The 13,048-nt window shown below is 41.1% G+C and overlaps 1 protein-coding gene and 1 long non-coding RNA gene across 2 annotated transcripts in view; both read left to right on the top strand.

Annotated features, from left to right (window-relative positions):
* The first annotated feature begins 4,926 nt into the window (after positions 1-4,926).
* Positions 4,927-11,859, top strand: LOC136180011 (uncharacterized). Its single transcript, XR_010666936.1, has 3 exons — positions 4,927-4,987; positions 9,365-9,399; positions 10,938-11,859. It is a non-coding gene; the product is annotated as an uncharacterized lncRNA (long non-coding RNA).
* A 306-nt stretch (positions 11,860-12,165) lies between these two features.
* Positions 12,166-13,048, top strand: part of si:ch73-233f7.1 (uncharacterized protein LOC100537710 homolog) — a 6,993-nt gene continuing 6,110 nt past the window's right edge. The window contains exon 1 of the mRNA XM_020642649.2: positions 12,166-13,048. This exon is cut by the window's right edge and continues 1,947 nt beyond it. Within this exon, the coding sequence (XP_020498305.1) occupies positions 12,473-13,048 (576 nt within the window). The 5' untranslated portion in view covers positions 12,166-12,472.

The raw sequence follows: 13,048 nt of genomic DNA, 5'->3' as shown, positions 1-13,048 counted from the left end.
AGTTAAGTTGTTTTACATCCTTTAGTTTCAGAGAATAAGTGCAACCTGCTCTTGTGTCAGCTGCTGCTCTTTAGATCTCTTCTATTTGTCTATGTTGTCACCGCCAATGTCTGTATTCCATTTACTCCAAGTGTCTGTTTGCTTCATTTAAATGCCAAGCTTAGGGAGCAGCTGTGTGTTGGATCGTTGCTATCAAGACATAGTCAACATATGTACACACGCACATACACATACACACACTTCTCTCAGTTGCGGGGCTTCATGCCCAGATTGTGTTAATCCTCTCTGTCCTCCACATATTTCTCTACACCCATCAATGTCAGCACTGCTTTGATGAAGACACACACACACACACACACGCACGCACACGCGCACGCGCACACGCACACGCACACGCGCACATACACACACACATACACACACGCACACACACACACACATGCGCGCGCACACACACACACACACACACACACACACACACACACACACACACACACACACACACACACACACACACACACACACACACACACACACACACACACACACACTACTCTCCATCATTATCATTGTTTCAGCTGGAGTAGAGTCAACGCTTTTGTTTGTAATTACAGGGGGTTTGAAGTGAAAGGGAAGAATTCTCAAGAAGAGAACAGGATGAATGGAAAAAAAGAAGGAGAAGGTTAGAACAAAAAAACACACCAGTATGTCTGTGACATATTAGTCACATTTTACCGTAATTGTTGTTTCGACCTCATCCCACACTTGTAAAAAGAAGAAAAGCGAAATACTTTGGGAATGTGCTTTGCAGTGGAAGGCTTCCAAGGTTTTGTCTGGTGTGTTCAGTAAAAAGGGCAAAGGGAGCTTTGTGTCTGGCTGGTATGGCTTTAAAAACATTACAGCTATGGGTAGAGGCCTGTTCCGCTTCCTAAGCCTAGGGCTTCGGGTAGGATTGACCCCATCAAAGTAGAATAGATTGTACCATTTGTAGGGGTACTAAAGAGTCTTGAGCCGGAGTCTTTCAGTTTCCCTAAAATCAAAACGAATCCCTCCGAGTGTAAAACCCCAGATAAAGGAAACATGAAACCGACTTGGTTTCCTTCCATCTGGACACGTGGTGATAAGCCATCGAAGGATTTTTAAGACAGAAAACCCAATTGATTGTTGGACTGATTGATTTACTTTTCAACAGAGCTATTGATTCCACATCAGAAAGAATAAGCTTGTCTGTTAGAAGCATGAGCTTGTTTGAGTTGAAAAGAAAAGTTCAAAAACAACACTGCTGAATGATGACAGGCACGTGGCACAAAGCAGATCCACACAGCTTGCAGAGATCCCTCATGGTTCATAAAACACAAGTCTCGTTAAAGCTCGCGCCCCCACTGTGACCAGCAAGCCAAGGTCACAGCTCAGGAAAAAGGGTTGTCACGGGTGAAATAAGAGGACGAAGAGGACTAAAGGTAGTAAAAAAAAATATATATATATATATATATATATATATATATATATATATGTCCATCCAAGAATTAATCTTTCCATTTTGACTTTTTGTGCACTGGACATTTTGTGTCGGTTTTTTTATTCTTCTTTCCAGTCTTTGACAACTTGTTGCTCATTAACTTCAAAGTTCTCGTCATCAATCAAATTTCAATGCAAACTAAATGTCTTTCGCTTGATTTTTGTGGTCTTGTGCAATTAGAAACGTATGCAAATACACTAAATCTCACAGCTAAAACACTTGCACAAAATGCACAAACACAATCACACATGTCCTCGCAAATAACTGTTTTCGAACTTGCAGCGCTTGAGGAGGTGTGTGACCCATGTACGTCCTCTCTTGACTCCCAGTGTTGCCCAACAGGGAGTGTTTGTGTGGTATCCAGGGGGAACTGCAAGCGAGGGTGGGGGAGGCTGATGTAGAGAGGCAGGGCTGCAGCCACACTTTTTCACTCCGGTTTGTTTGCATGTCTGATTGCCGTGTGAGTGTGTATGTGTGTTTTGCAAAGCATGCAGGTGGGCTTATGCACGATGTCATTGATTGGCTATGTTTGTGTATGACTATGTGTGTGTTTCATTTGTGCATGGAGCGGGTGGAAAGTGTTGTTGTCTAAAGGCTAACTGTTACTGACAAGCACACACTGACTACTGGAGTCAAAAAGTTAAACGCACTCTATGCTCCTTTCTCTCCCCGGAGGCTCCCTCTTTCTGCCTCTCTAACTTTCTCTCCTCCCATTTTTATTTTCTAAATTTTTCTCTCTGTCATACTCTCTAGCTTTTTCCCTCTCCCTGATGATTTCTTTCTTTTGCTCCCTCCCTCCCTCCCTCCCTCCTTCTCTCCCTCCATCTCTGATGATTTTAGCAGAGGTGTGACTCATTGGGCATCGAGCCACAATGTCAGGTAGCGAGGGGAGGGCGGGAATGAGGAGGAGAGAGAGAGAAAGAGAAAATGAGAGGGGGAAGGAGAGTTGTTTTAAAAATGGTGAAGTATAGAGCAAAAGTGCAAATGGTGGTGGTGGTGGTGGGGGGGGGGGGTGTAGAGATATGCAAAAAACAGAGAGGAATGTGCGAGAGGGAAAGAGTGAGTGAAAGAGGGAGACTGGGGAGAGGGAGGGGTGTACAGTCAGCACAAGGAAAACATAAAAAAGGAGGGAAATGAATAATTTCTGCAAACGGTTTCCGTCAAGATTGAGTTTTTTCCTCCTTGCATGTTTTCACGATTGCTGCTTGTGTTTTGGCTGTGCAGCACACTCCATGAGCTGACCAATGTGTTTATGTGCAAACCTGTTCATGGGCAGGCCTCCATTCATGATTTTTTTTCATGTTTTTAAGTGGCTAATTACCCATGGGGTCATTATATTAGGGAGGAAATAGAGAAGTGGAGAAAGAAGGGATGGTTGGAGGAAGGGTATCAAGGATGGGGAGGGTTGAAAAGAGGGGTAATTAAGAGGTAGGGATGGGTAGGGAGGAGGGACCAAAGAGGAGAAGAGGTGTGACGATTAGAATTTGGTACAGAGTGGGTTACACAGGCACATTCATGTTCATGTGGCTTGTCAGTCAGCTGTCTTTGTGGCCCCTGAGGCGGGGGCTCTCCACTCTCATCTCAGCCTTGGCACCCACACACAGGCACACATGCACGCACACACACGCGGCCGATACAGACATTTTTATTCTCTTTCATTATGATGGGATATTTGCTGAATGATTTTGCCCGGTGCTAAGGTGAAGTTCACACCAAGGATACACGCATCCTCCATTGCATGCACCCCCCTGAACACACATTTGAGCTTTGACTTCTGTCCTTAATAAACACGACATTTTTGCCAGAGCCACGTCTCTGTATCCTCTCTGCCTCCCTATTCTCTTCCTTTTCCCTTCCTCCTGTTTTTTCTTCCCTCCCTGAAATGTCAGATCATCTTGCTGACCATAACAAGATATGAAGCGGTTTAAATGCTTACATTTGACTTTATTGACAGTTACAAGAAATGTTGTTTAATTTCACCATCTGGATCAAATATTTCCATGATGTTATTTCTTATGTTTCAGGTGCAGCTCAAGTCAAGTCCCTGGAGCTTCTCTCAACACTGCCTCCTTCAGATCATTTTCTCTCACTGACCACGGCAATAAAAAAATAAAAAAGAGAGAGAGATGCCACTGTTCATGTATTTGTACTTTACCCTTAAAGAAAATAAGGAGACATGGGTATACAAATAGGCTGTCAGCAGACAGTGAGGAATCTTAACTTACTTTCACTTTGCACATAGAACTTGATCTTCACTCACTCATTTATAGCAACAGTTTTGCTGTGCAAGTATTTTGGTGTGGTGCTGTTATAACATCTTGGCGTGCATATACTCATTATGATTAATTGGACAGGGCCTGATCCATCCAGAGTATTTCAGCAGTGGTGACAGATGCATGGGGAAGATCAAAGTCATCCTGATAGATTGCTATCGCCACTCCCACCTGTTCCCTCTGGAATTTCCTCTCTCCCCAGCATGAGTGCATGCGCGTGCACCTCTGTTATGTCTATCAGACTGTTTGTGTTTCTGCATGTGTGCCTAAGTTTGCATCTGTTACCAGGTGGACGTGGACCAGTGTGTGAATGCAAGTGTGTGTGTGTGTGTGTGTGTAGTCTGTTTCAACACGTCTGCAACTTGCGGGAATCTTATAATCTGGAGTTGGAATATGTGCTCATGTCTGTGTCTGTCTAGCCCTGCTCCACCTCTCTCACTCTCTCTTTGCTCTCACTCTTTGACAGCTCTAATAAGTTCAGGAGATCACGTTACACCCCTTGATACATGCCAACTTCTCCCTGTTATTCTGTTTCGCTCAAAGTCTTCTTGCTTCTTTCCTTTGCCCATTTTATATAATGTCTCACCAACAGACACTTTCTCAAGAGCATGAGTGTGTGTGTGTGTGTGTGTGTGTGTGTGTGTGTGTGTGTGCGTGCGTGCGCACGTGCACACACGCACACACACACTGTCTCTGCAGGCCTCTCAGGTTGCTGACATTTTCCATTTTTGCGCATATAAAGTAATAATAATAATATTAGCGGGTGTGACAGAGCAAGGGTCCATTCACTGCGACTGCCAGCCTCCTATAAATATCCCCTTCTTCGGGGGAATCCGAGAAGCAGCAGAGACCTTCAGTTTACACAGCTGAGGAGCATGTGGACGAAACCCTCTATTCTCTCTCTTTCCCTCTTTTTCCTCCTTCTCCTTCCCCCTGCCCCTGCTCTTCATTTTCCTATCACTTCACTGCTTGCTCTGCTACCGTGAGTCTCTTACATTTATCTTTCTTTGTATTCTCTTATCTACTTTCATCTGCCTCCCTATTATGATTACTTGCATCCTCTATCTGGTGTGACCTCCCATCTTTCATCTCGCCCCAACATTTTTCTCTTTTTCTGTTTGTCTTCTCTGATAGACTTGCGGTGACACACTGGGCAGAGTTCAGCGGGGTGGTTTGGAAACTGCAGAGTGATTAGGTGAGGCTAATTGAAGTTGGAAGTCACCCTGCCTTTTCATCACTTCTCTGTGTTTTGTTGTCTCTTCACTTCCCCTCTCTGCCACCCTCTAATACACACACGAATATACACGGACTCCCATCTGCTGAAGTAATCAAAATAATCTGGGGGGGCCATACATGTGCACACTCATTTACCACACACACACACACATGCACAAACGTTGTGGATGTTGATGATATTCCACGTTGTGACTTTTACTCTATAGTAGTTTTTGTAGCAGTGCAATGTTTTGGGAGTCAGGATGTGTGTGTGTTTGTGTAACTTTGTGTATTTGTGAGTTCAGCTGCATGACGGTGTGTGTGGAATGAGTGTAAGAGACGTCACTGACACAATGACTCGTTAATAACTGCTTAATGTAGCTATTTATAGCAGGATATAAACATACTTATCACATTATTTATCAGTATTGGAGACGGACAGGGAGATAGTTGGATATTTTACTACGCCTCGTCTTACATTGGTCTTTAGCTCCCCCTTGTGGATTTTATTTGTCAACGAAACCAAACTTAAAGATGACGTCATTCTATCTAAACCCGGTTGTGCGTTGCTCATTTTCACTTTGGAAAAATCCAACAAGATACTAAAAAACAGCCCAGATATATTGGCCGTAGTGAGTGTCATCGTCTGGAAATAAAACAGACCAAGGCGTTACACTACCTGACAACAAGTCTGAGCGATCATGTACAGTTGTACTGTTCAGGAAGTGGAGCACTTGTCAGCCACCTCAGCCTTCCTAAAAACCTACAACATTCCCGTTTCTTTGTCAGTTAAATGTGTTTATGAACAACATGGGATTTTAAACACACTATTGAGTTTTGGATTGAATCCCGGAAACACACAAAACGAGCCGCTCATTGACCTATACAGTGACTCCTCTCTCAAGTTGTCTTTATATACACGCTGTACTCTCACAGTCAGTGCATTGGTTTAGCTCAATGGTTACATCTTACGAGCAAAAGTTTCCACTCTCGTTCCGCGGGATGAAGAGTTCGACCATGGGCGCTGTCCAATGTTTTGTGATGAAAGTCTGTTTTTTAACTCGTGTTTCCAGGAGTTTTCTTCTCTCTCATCTATAACTCCACATAAGCTCATGATGATTTTTTACAAGAACTCTCTCATTTCATGTAAAGTTTTTCAAACGAGCGTTAACAAATATAAGTAGCTTCCGATTTAATGTAACTTGCAACCTTGAGCACACACATTTCATACTCGTATATTATTTGTGAAATACAGTCCTTGTTTTTTCTAAAAAAAAAAAAGAAACATGTGTCGAGACAATAGCTTGTAAATATTACGGTCGAGACCCTCATAGGTGTCTGAACTCCAGTCCTAGGGTGGAATTAAATCTGTTGCTCTACTACTAATGACGTCTACAAGACAACTGAATTCAATTTTATTTTATATTTCCTGGAGTATGATGATTGCATAATTTCTGATTCCAAGACAACAATAACATGTACCATCTTATAACATTATCTGATATTTCATGACTCTGTGCAGAAAGTGATGGCATAGGCTTCTTAACACTGCCTGTTTTTTTTAGCTCGTTGTGCAGCCATGGTATGATTTCTTGTGTTTGTAGAAAGTACTTCATTCAGTGCTCTGAGTGCCTTAAGTTATTTATTTACATTACAATAAAGTGTGTTGCAAATTAACATTTCAAAATGTCTCTGCCAAAGTTAAATACCAGGATACAAGAGTTTCAAAGAGGAAAAAAAAGTAATAAACACGAGTAAAAGTGATAACAATAGGCCTAATAGGTTTGGAGGAATAGAACAATTGATATTCTATAATAAATCAGAGTAAAACTAAAGGAGAAAGAGTATACTCGGAGGGTTTATTAAGGTTCTTCGTTGATGTGGTGAAATAAAAAGCTCATCTATTTACGGAATATCACGGCTTACTTTCGTCAATTTAATGTGGGCTTACTACCACTCAGTTAATACAAGTTATCAAAGCTTGACTGAACAGGTGTTACATGTAATACCTGTTCAGAAGCACCTGTCTTTCTGACCCCCGGCGCTTCGGCTACTTGTTAATGAACTATCAGGAAGTAGTTTCACTTTGCTGTTGCTTTATAAATATAACCTAAATGTTCATGTGTATATCGCACACGGTTCTTAACGTAACACTGACTTTTGAATTGATTTCAGAAACAGACGACAACATGCCGACAGTAAAAAAAAAAAAAAAAAAAAGTATTTATACGCTTTTTACTCTGAATTCTGTTGCATCGGTTTAGCTCAATGGTTACATCTTACTCAGCGGTTTCCATCCAACGGCCCGCGGGCTGAAGGGTTCAACCATGGGCGCTGTCCGATGTTTTTTCCCTCTGTTGTCTCCTCTTTATTCTGTGGGACAACAGATCACTTACATCACATTTATGAAAAACAACAACAATTATTTAAGCATAGAGTTATGTCTATGGAGAAGCAGCCTGTATTCCAGACCATGTCATTTTGCTCAAGTGCTTAAAACTCACATTTTGATACTCACTTTTATTTATTTTTGTTTGTTTATTTTTTGTTCTACATTTTGCGATGTTTTCTCCCGAGAAACAAATAATGTATCTCTCTATGCTTTGTTTGGACATGTGAACGCAGCTCAGACATACCAGTTTGTCTCCAGTAGGAGTCGCTGTGCTCAACCTGTACTAAACATTCAACGAGGCTTTTTACTAGTTGTCTGTTTGGATTAAAGAACTGTCCAACACTGGAACTCCAATTGGGAGTGAAAATCCACAATTATGTACCTACATACAATATAATCAAACGATTTAAACTTCATAAAATTAGCTGATTTATTTAAATCACATAAACCATTCATCTGAGCTGCTAATTGATATTTAAAAAGCATGTATCCTATTTGGCCTATGTTTCTTCAAGAAGTCAGTAAGTCAATGTCTGGTATAAACTGTAATTCTTTAGTTGCCATCAACGCATATCTAACTATTTATTTTGGTAAAGCTTCCACATGGACATTTGTGTTATATACGTAGCCTTGTATTTTCTCAGGCTACCACAATTGCACAATTGGTGCAAGAAAAATGCTAAGACCACGACAGTAGTCCTAATAGTCAAGTTAACTGGTATGATGACCTACCCAAACATTAAAAGTCACTCTTAAGGGTTACTGATGGTTTTAACATTTTAGTCATTTTTTCATTTTTTACAGCCTCTTGTTATGTAGGCTATTTTTTCACTCTCAAGGATACAGTTATTTAATCCTTCAATTCAGAAGACCCCCAATAGACAAAACAAATACTTACCTGTGTAAACCTCTACAGGGGTGAATCAATGAATGATGCAATAGTACAACATTATAATAACTAATAATAAAAAAGCACAAATACAGCACTAAAGAACACATTTGAAACGATTCAGAAAAATACTCTAAATATCAGCTTACTGAGTCGGACTATACATTTGATTACAGAATATTTAAGGTTTAGACAGCAGTGCATGATGGTCTCGAGTTTGTCCAGAGCTGTTATGCAGATGAACATCCGGTAGATGGCGCACTAAGATCACAGATTAAAAAAAAAAGCAAAACACAACGGACAATAATAGCATCTGATGGACATATAATAAGAAAAATAAAATCCTGATTGATGCTTCAAGCTATATGTTAATGAATGCAATTAAAATCGGTCCCACTCACAGTATGTGATTTAAAATTCGAATATAGCCTATAAAATGCTTGTATGAGACATGCCTTCAGTGATTATTCTGTAATCGTGTTCCTGTATATTCATTTAGCCAGAACAGTAGACTTACTGTCACATCTGTAGCACCAGTTAAACACACCTCATATTTATGTTCTCAATTTGTTTAAAACTGATTCGGTTTTGGAACCATACTAGTCTTTTTTCTCAAGTCATTCAAAGCAATATGCTGTTTGTGGAAATATGGTGTATCAGGTTAATTATATGTTTAAAAACTGTAATAACATATGTAAAAGTACAATGGTTTGAGGGCTGATCACATTTAGCCACAAACCCTCAGTGCTTTCAGTCCGTGATTTTGAAAGTGTTGATTAGGGACAACAATTGGCATATCCTTGCTGTGGTTACTTTAAGTGCAGCAGTACTTTTTACAATGTCACAAGCAAAATGCCCACAGGTGAACAGTTATAGTTATGTTCAGAAATCAAGGAAATATCGATTGCTTTTAAAATACACAGGACATGGTATTTCATTCTATTTATATTATGCTATATTTCATATATACAGTATAATGTATAGTATTTAACAATATTTATATAGGGTAACATTTTGTATAACGCATGATTGTTCAATGTTTATATTTGTTTGGCTTGTCATTTTTGTTGATTTAGAGCCTCTATCTGTATCTTCCCTGGAAAATTGTATTGTAAGTATTTTTATAAATTATTATTGGTATTCAATGGTCATATGAGTGGTAGTGATGTTTATAAGCATATAGAGCACTATAGATGATCTGATTAAAGTTCCCTGTTTCAAAAACAGGCACATGAAATGTATTGTAAAACTATTGTGTTAAGAAAACGTTCATTGTTTTTTTGTATTAAGCCTACTTTAAGTGCCACCTCAGTTACTCAGCATTGTGTTGATGAGAGATGACATTAAGATTGAATAAAATGCCTATTGTTCCACCTTTATATTTACACTGTCGAAACGTATCCAGTAGATGGCGTAATAGGATCACACATGAAATTTAGTTGTTCAGTTGACTTGCCTTGTACATTATATAGTGGTTAAATGAAACACAGCCTTTACCTGTTTAACTTTAATTCAATACAATAAATAAATAACGCATGCTTGTTTGTATCTAGCTGTGTAAAGTACACGACAAGTTTCCATCCAGTGGAGTCCTTTAATCAGCCTTGACCCATCATCACCCTCCTCCTCCCTCGACTCTCAATGCAGTATGAGGAGTAACAGGTCACGGTCAGGTGGCTGCTGAGCGGCAGTTCAGAGAAAGTAATGGCTGTCTTCCTGTCGGACAATGGGCTGAGCGAGGCGATAGGGGCGGATGAGACCGGCTTAATGCTCCGTGTAATGCATGTTAATGTAACCGGCACCGAGGGACCGCCGGCCGTAGCGCTTTGGGATTATTTATCACAAAACATTTGTATTCTTCCGTAGGAGAACGCTTGATCCCGGATAGCTGCACACTAATCCTTCACTCCGTTAATTAAAAAGAAGGGGAAACCAATGGAACTGGTGGTGGTGATTTTTTTTTTCCAGAAATGTAATCATTTCTGGAGAAGCTTAACCATCTGCTTGAGGTTAAGTCTGCAAGCAGATTGTGTTTTCTGCTTATTTAAACCTGGGGATTTTAGTTTTTTTTTTCCTGAAAAGGGGAGGGTGATGGATTTCTGGGGCTGCATGTTGGAGAGTTAGGTCGGCAACATTGTTTGTACACAGGGAAAGTAAAAGTGATACTTCTTATGTAACAACACAAAAAAGAAGAAGAAGAGGAGCATTTGAATCAGTAGATATGAGTTTTTATTAAGATGTAAGACATGACCCTTTGTTATCAAGCCCTACACATATCAGACTGGAAATAAACCACACAGAAACTTAATCCCACCTCCCTTTTCTGAGTCCTAAAGTTATTATTCACAGTTGGCTTAAAAGAAAATGTAAAAAAACAACCACTATTCCCACTGGACCCTTTTAAATTTTGTTCAAGGGAAATGATCAAAACATCATTAGACATCAACGTTGCTTGTTTCTCTGATCAGTCTCACAAAGGACCAACGGACAACACAATTTACGACAGACTCCAGGTTTTTGGGGCAGTGTAATAGAACATTTTCGCATCTTGTGTAGAAGAAAAATTCTGCCTCTAGGAAGCAGAAATTTGTTTTTTCTTGTTCTTTTCCCTCATCTCCTTCCCCCTTCTTTCTTCTTCTTTTTGAGCAGCTAACAAGCCCTGCACTGCCCGGAGGCCAACGCTGTGTCGTCAGTCCCAAGAAGAGACTTTTAGATTTCTAGCCACCGTTTTACATTAGGATGCCACTCATGTCTGTGTGGAGACGAACTAGAATCCACAAAGGCATCCTTCAGTTTCTCTCTCTCATTCTCTCTCTCTCTCTCGATCCCTCGCTATGTGGCTCAGTGGTTGTCTAACTGACCAGGATTAAGAGGGAAAAGATTAGATGTGAACAAACATGTGCCGCACTCTAAAGAGGCCCAACTCGTCCTCTTTGTCCTATAAAAACTAAAGAGCTCAGTGACAGTACTTTCATCAAATGGTGTGTGATTTCAGAACTTGAAAACATCCATGTTCGACCTTTTCTGTCATCTCACAAACTGTAAACACCTATGGGGATTTTCTTTTATCTGATCCCAACGATTATACCTGATTAGAGACAAGTATTATTAAGGCGTTATGACATTGCTTTTATGTTGATTGTGTTGATACATGTTCCCAACTTAAGTGAATTAATGTCGTGTAATGCGCTTGTATGTGTATAACCCGCTCGTGATTATCATTGTAAGCTCTCAAATGTAGCTCCCACTCATTTAAATGCTGATTAAAATGGAAAAATCGCAATGATCCATCAGAGCTTCTTTTTGTAACACACACTTTAGTGTGTGATGATTAATGAATGGGGCTGTTATTGCAATGTGGGAATTCATCTTCAAAGGGCTCTTGTTAAAAAGCATTATAGGATCCCAGGAGCCCACTGGCAGTGTCCACTGGCTCACTAGAGCCAACGCGAGTTGCTCAGGCCTGTGTTTATGTTTACTGCACTGCAAAATGTAACAGGGGGCTCCACCTGAACATTGCATCATTTTTCTAAAGTTATAATAGTCTAATAATCAATCAAAGTAAAATAGTGGCAGCTACAGATGTCGTGACAAATCCTTGTCTAGCAGCATCATCTGTTAAATTCAGCCTGGAAAACGACACCCACCACACAATTTGTCCCCTAATCCAAAGCTGGCTCTGACGTCTGGTGTCAAATTTACCGCCTTCTCGTCTCTTTAAAGGGTCAGAGGAACAGACAGCGGGATATGAAAGGGTTAAACGTCTACAGTAATTAGAGGCGCACTTCGCGTCGGCGTCCTCCAATACGGAGCAGCGAGAAGCTACGCCCCCCCTCCTCTCTCTCTTCAACACGCACACACACACATACACACACACACACGCCTCCCCACCAGCTACTCCAAGTGTCTAATACACTGGAAAATCAAAGCGCGAGCCACCCCCGTTCACTCACCTCCGGTGTTGCGCGTGGAGCACAACAGAGAGGGAGAGAGATGTTTTTCTCTCCCATCCCCTCAGCTTAGCGTTATAGGAAAGTTATTCTTATACGTAGATGTTACAGTTATATGTAAGGTTTTTCTTTTTTTTATTTAGGACAGACTGTGTGTATTTATGCACTTTTTAGCTGTCCAGCTGTATGAGGCGAGGGATGTCTGGATGAGGTGATTTTACGCACGCAGTTGAAATGGATCAGAGACTCTCCAGAGGCAGTTGGGTACCAGTGACAGGGCTGGTCATATGTCTGCTTCTGTGTGCGTGTGTAGTGGACCTGGTTCTTGCGCAAATTCGGTACTCCATCCCCGAGGAACTAGAGCATGGAGCCTTTGTGGGGAACATCGCCGAAGACCTGGGCTTGGATGTGGCCAAGCTGTCAGCCCGTCGGTTTCGTATAGTCTCCGGCGCAAAGAAGCAATATTTAGAGGTGAACTTGGAGAATGGCATCCTCTTCGTCAACGAAAAGATAGACAGAGAGGAGCTATGTGAACGAAGCCCGAGCTGCTTTTTACACTTACAAGTAGTAATTGAAAACCCATTAGAATTATACAGAGTTGAAGTAGAAATTTTAGATGTGAATGACAACTCCCCAAGTTTTCCATGGAGCGAGTTTAATCTTGACATCACAGAGTCGGCTGCGCCAGGCTCCCGTTTCCCGTTAGAGAGCGCACAGGACCAGGACGTGGGCACAAACTCTCTGCGCTCCTACCAGCTGAGCGCAAACGAGCACTTCGTGTTGAATATCCAGACGCGCAACGATGGAAGC

Source organism: Labrus bergylta, chromosome 9 (assembly GCF_963930695.1).
Source record: "Labrus bergylta chromosome 9, fLabBer1.1, whole genome shotgun sequence".
In the NCBI taxonomy this organism is placed as follows: Eukaryota; Metazoa; Chordata; class Actinopteri; order Labriformes; family Labridae; genus Labrus; species Labrus bergylta.
Note: the sequence above shows the minus strand (reverse complement) of the source record. Positions and strands in the feature narration are given on the sequence as shown.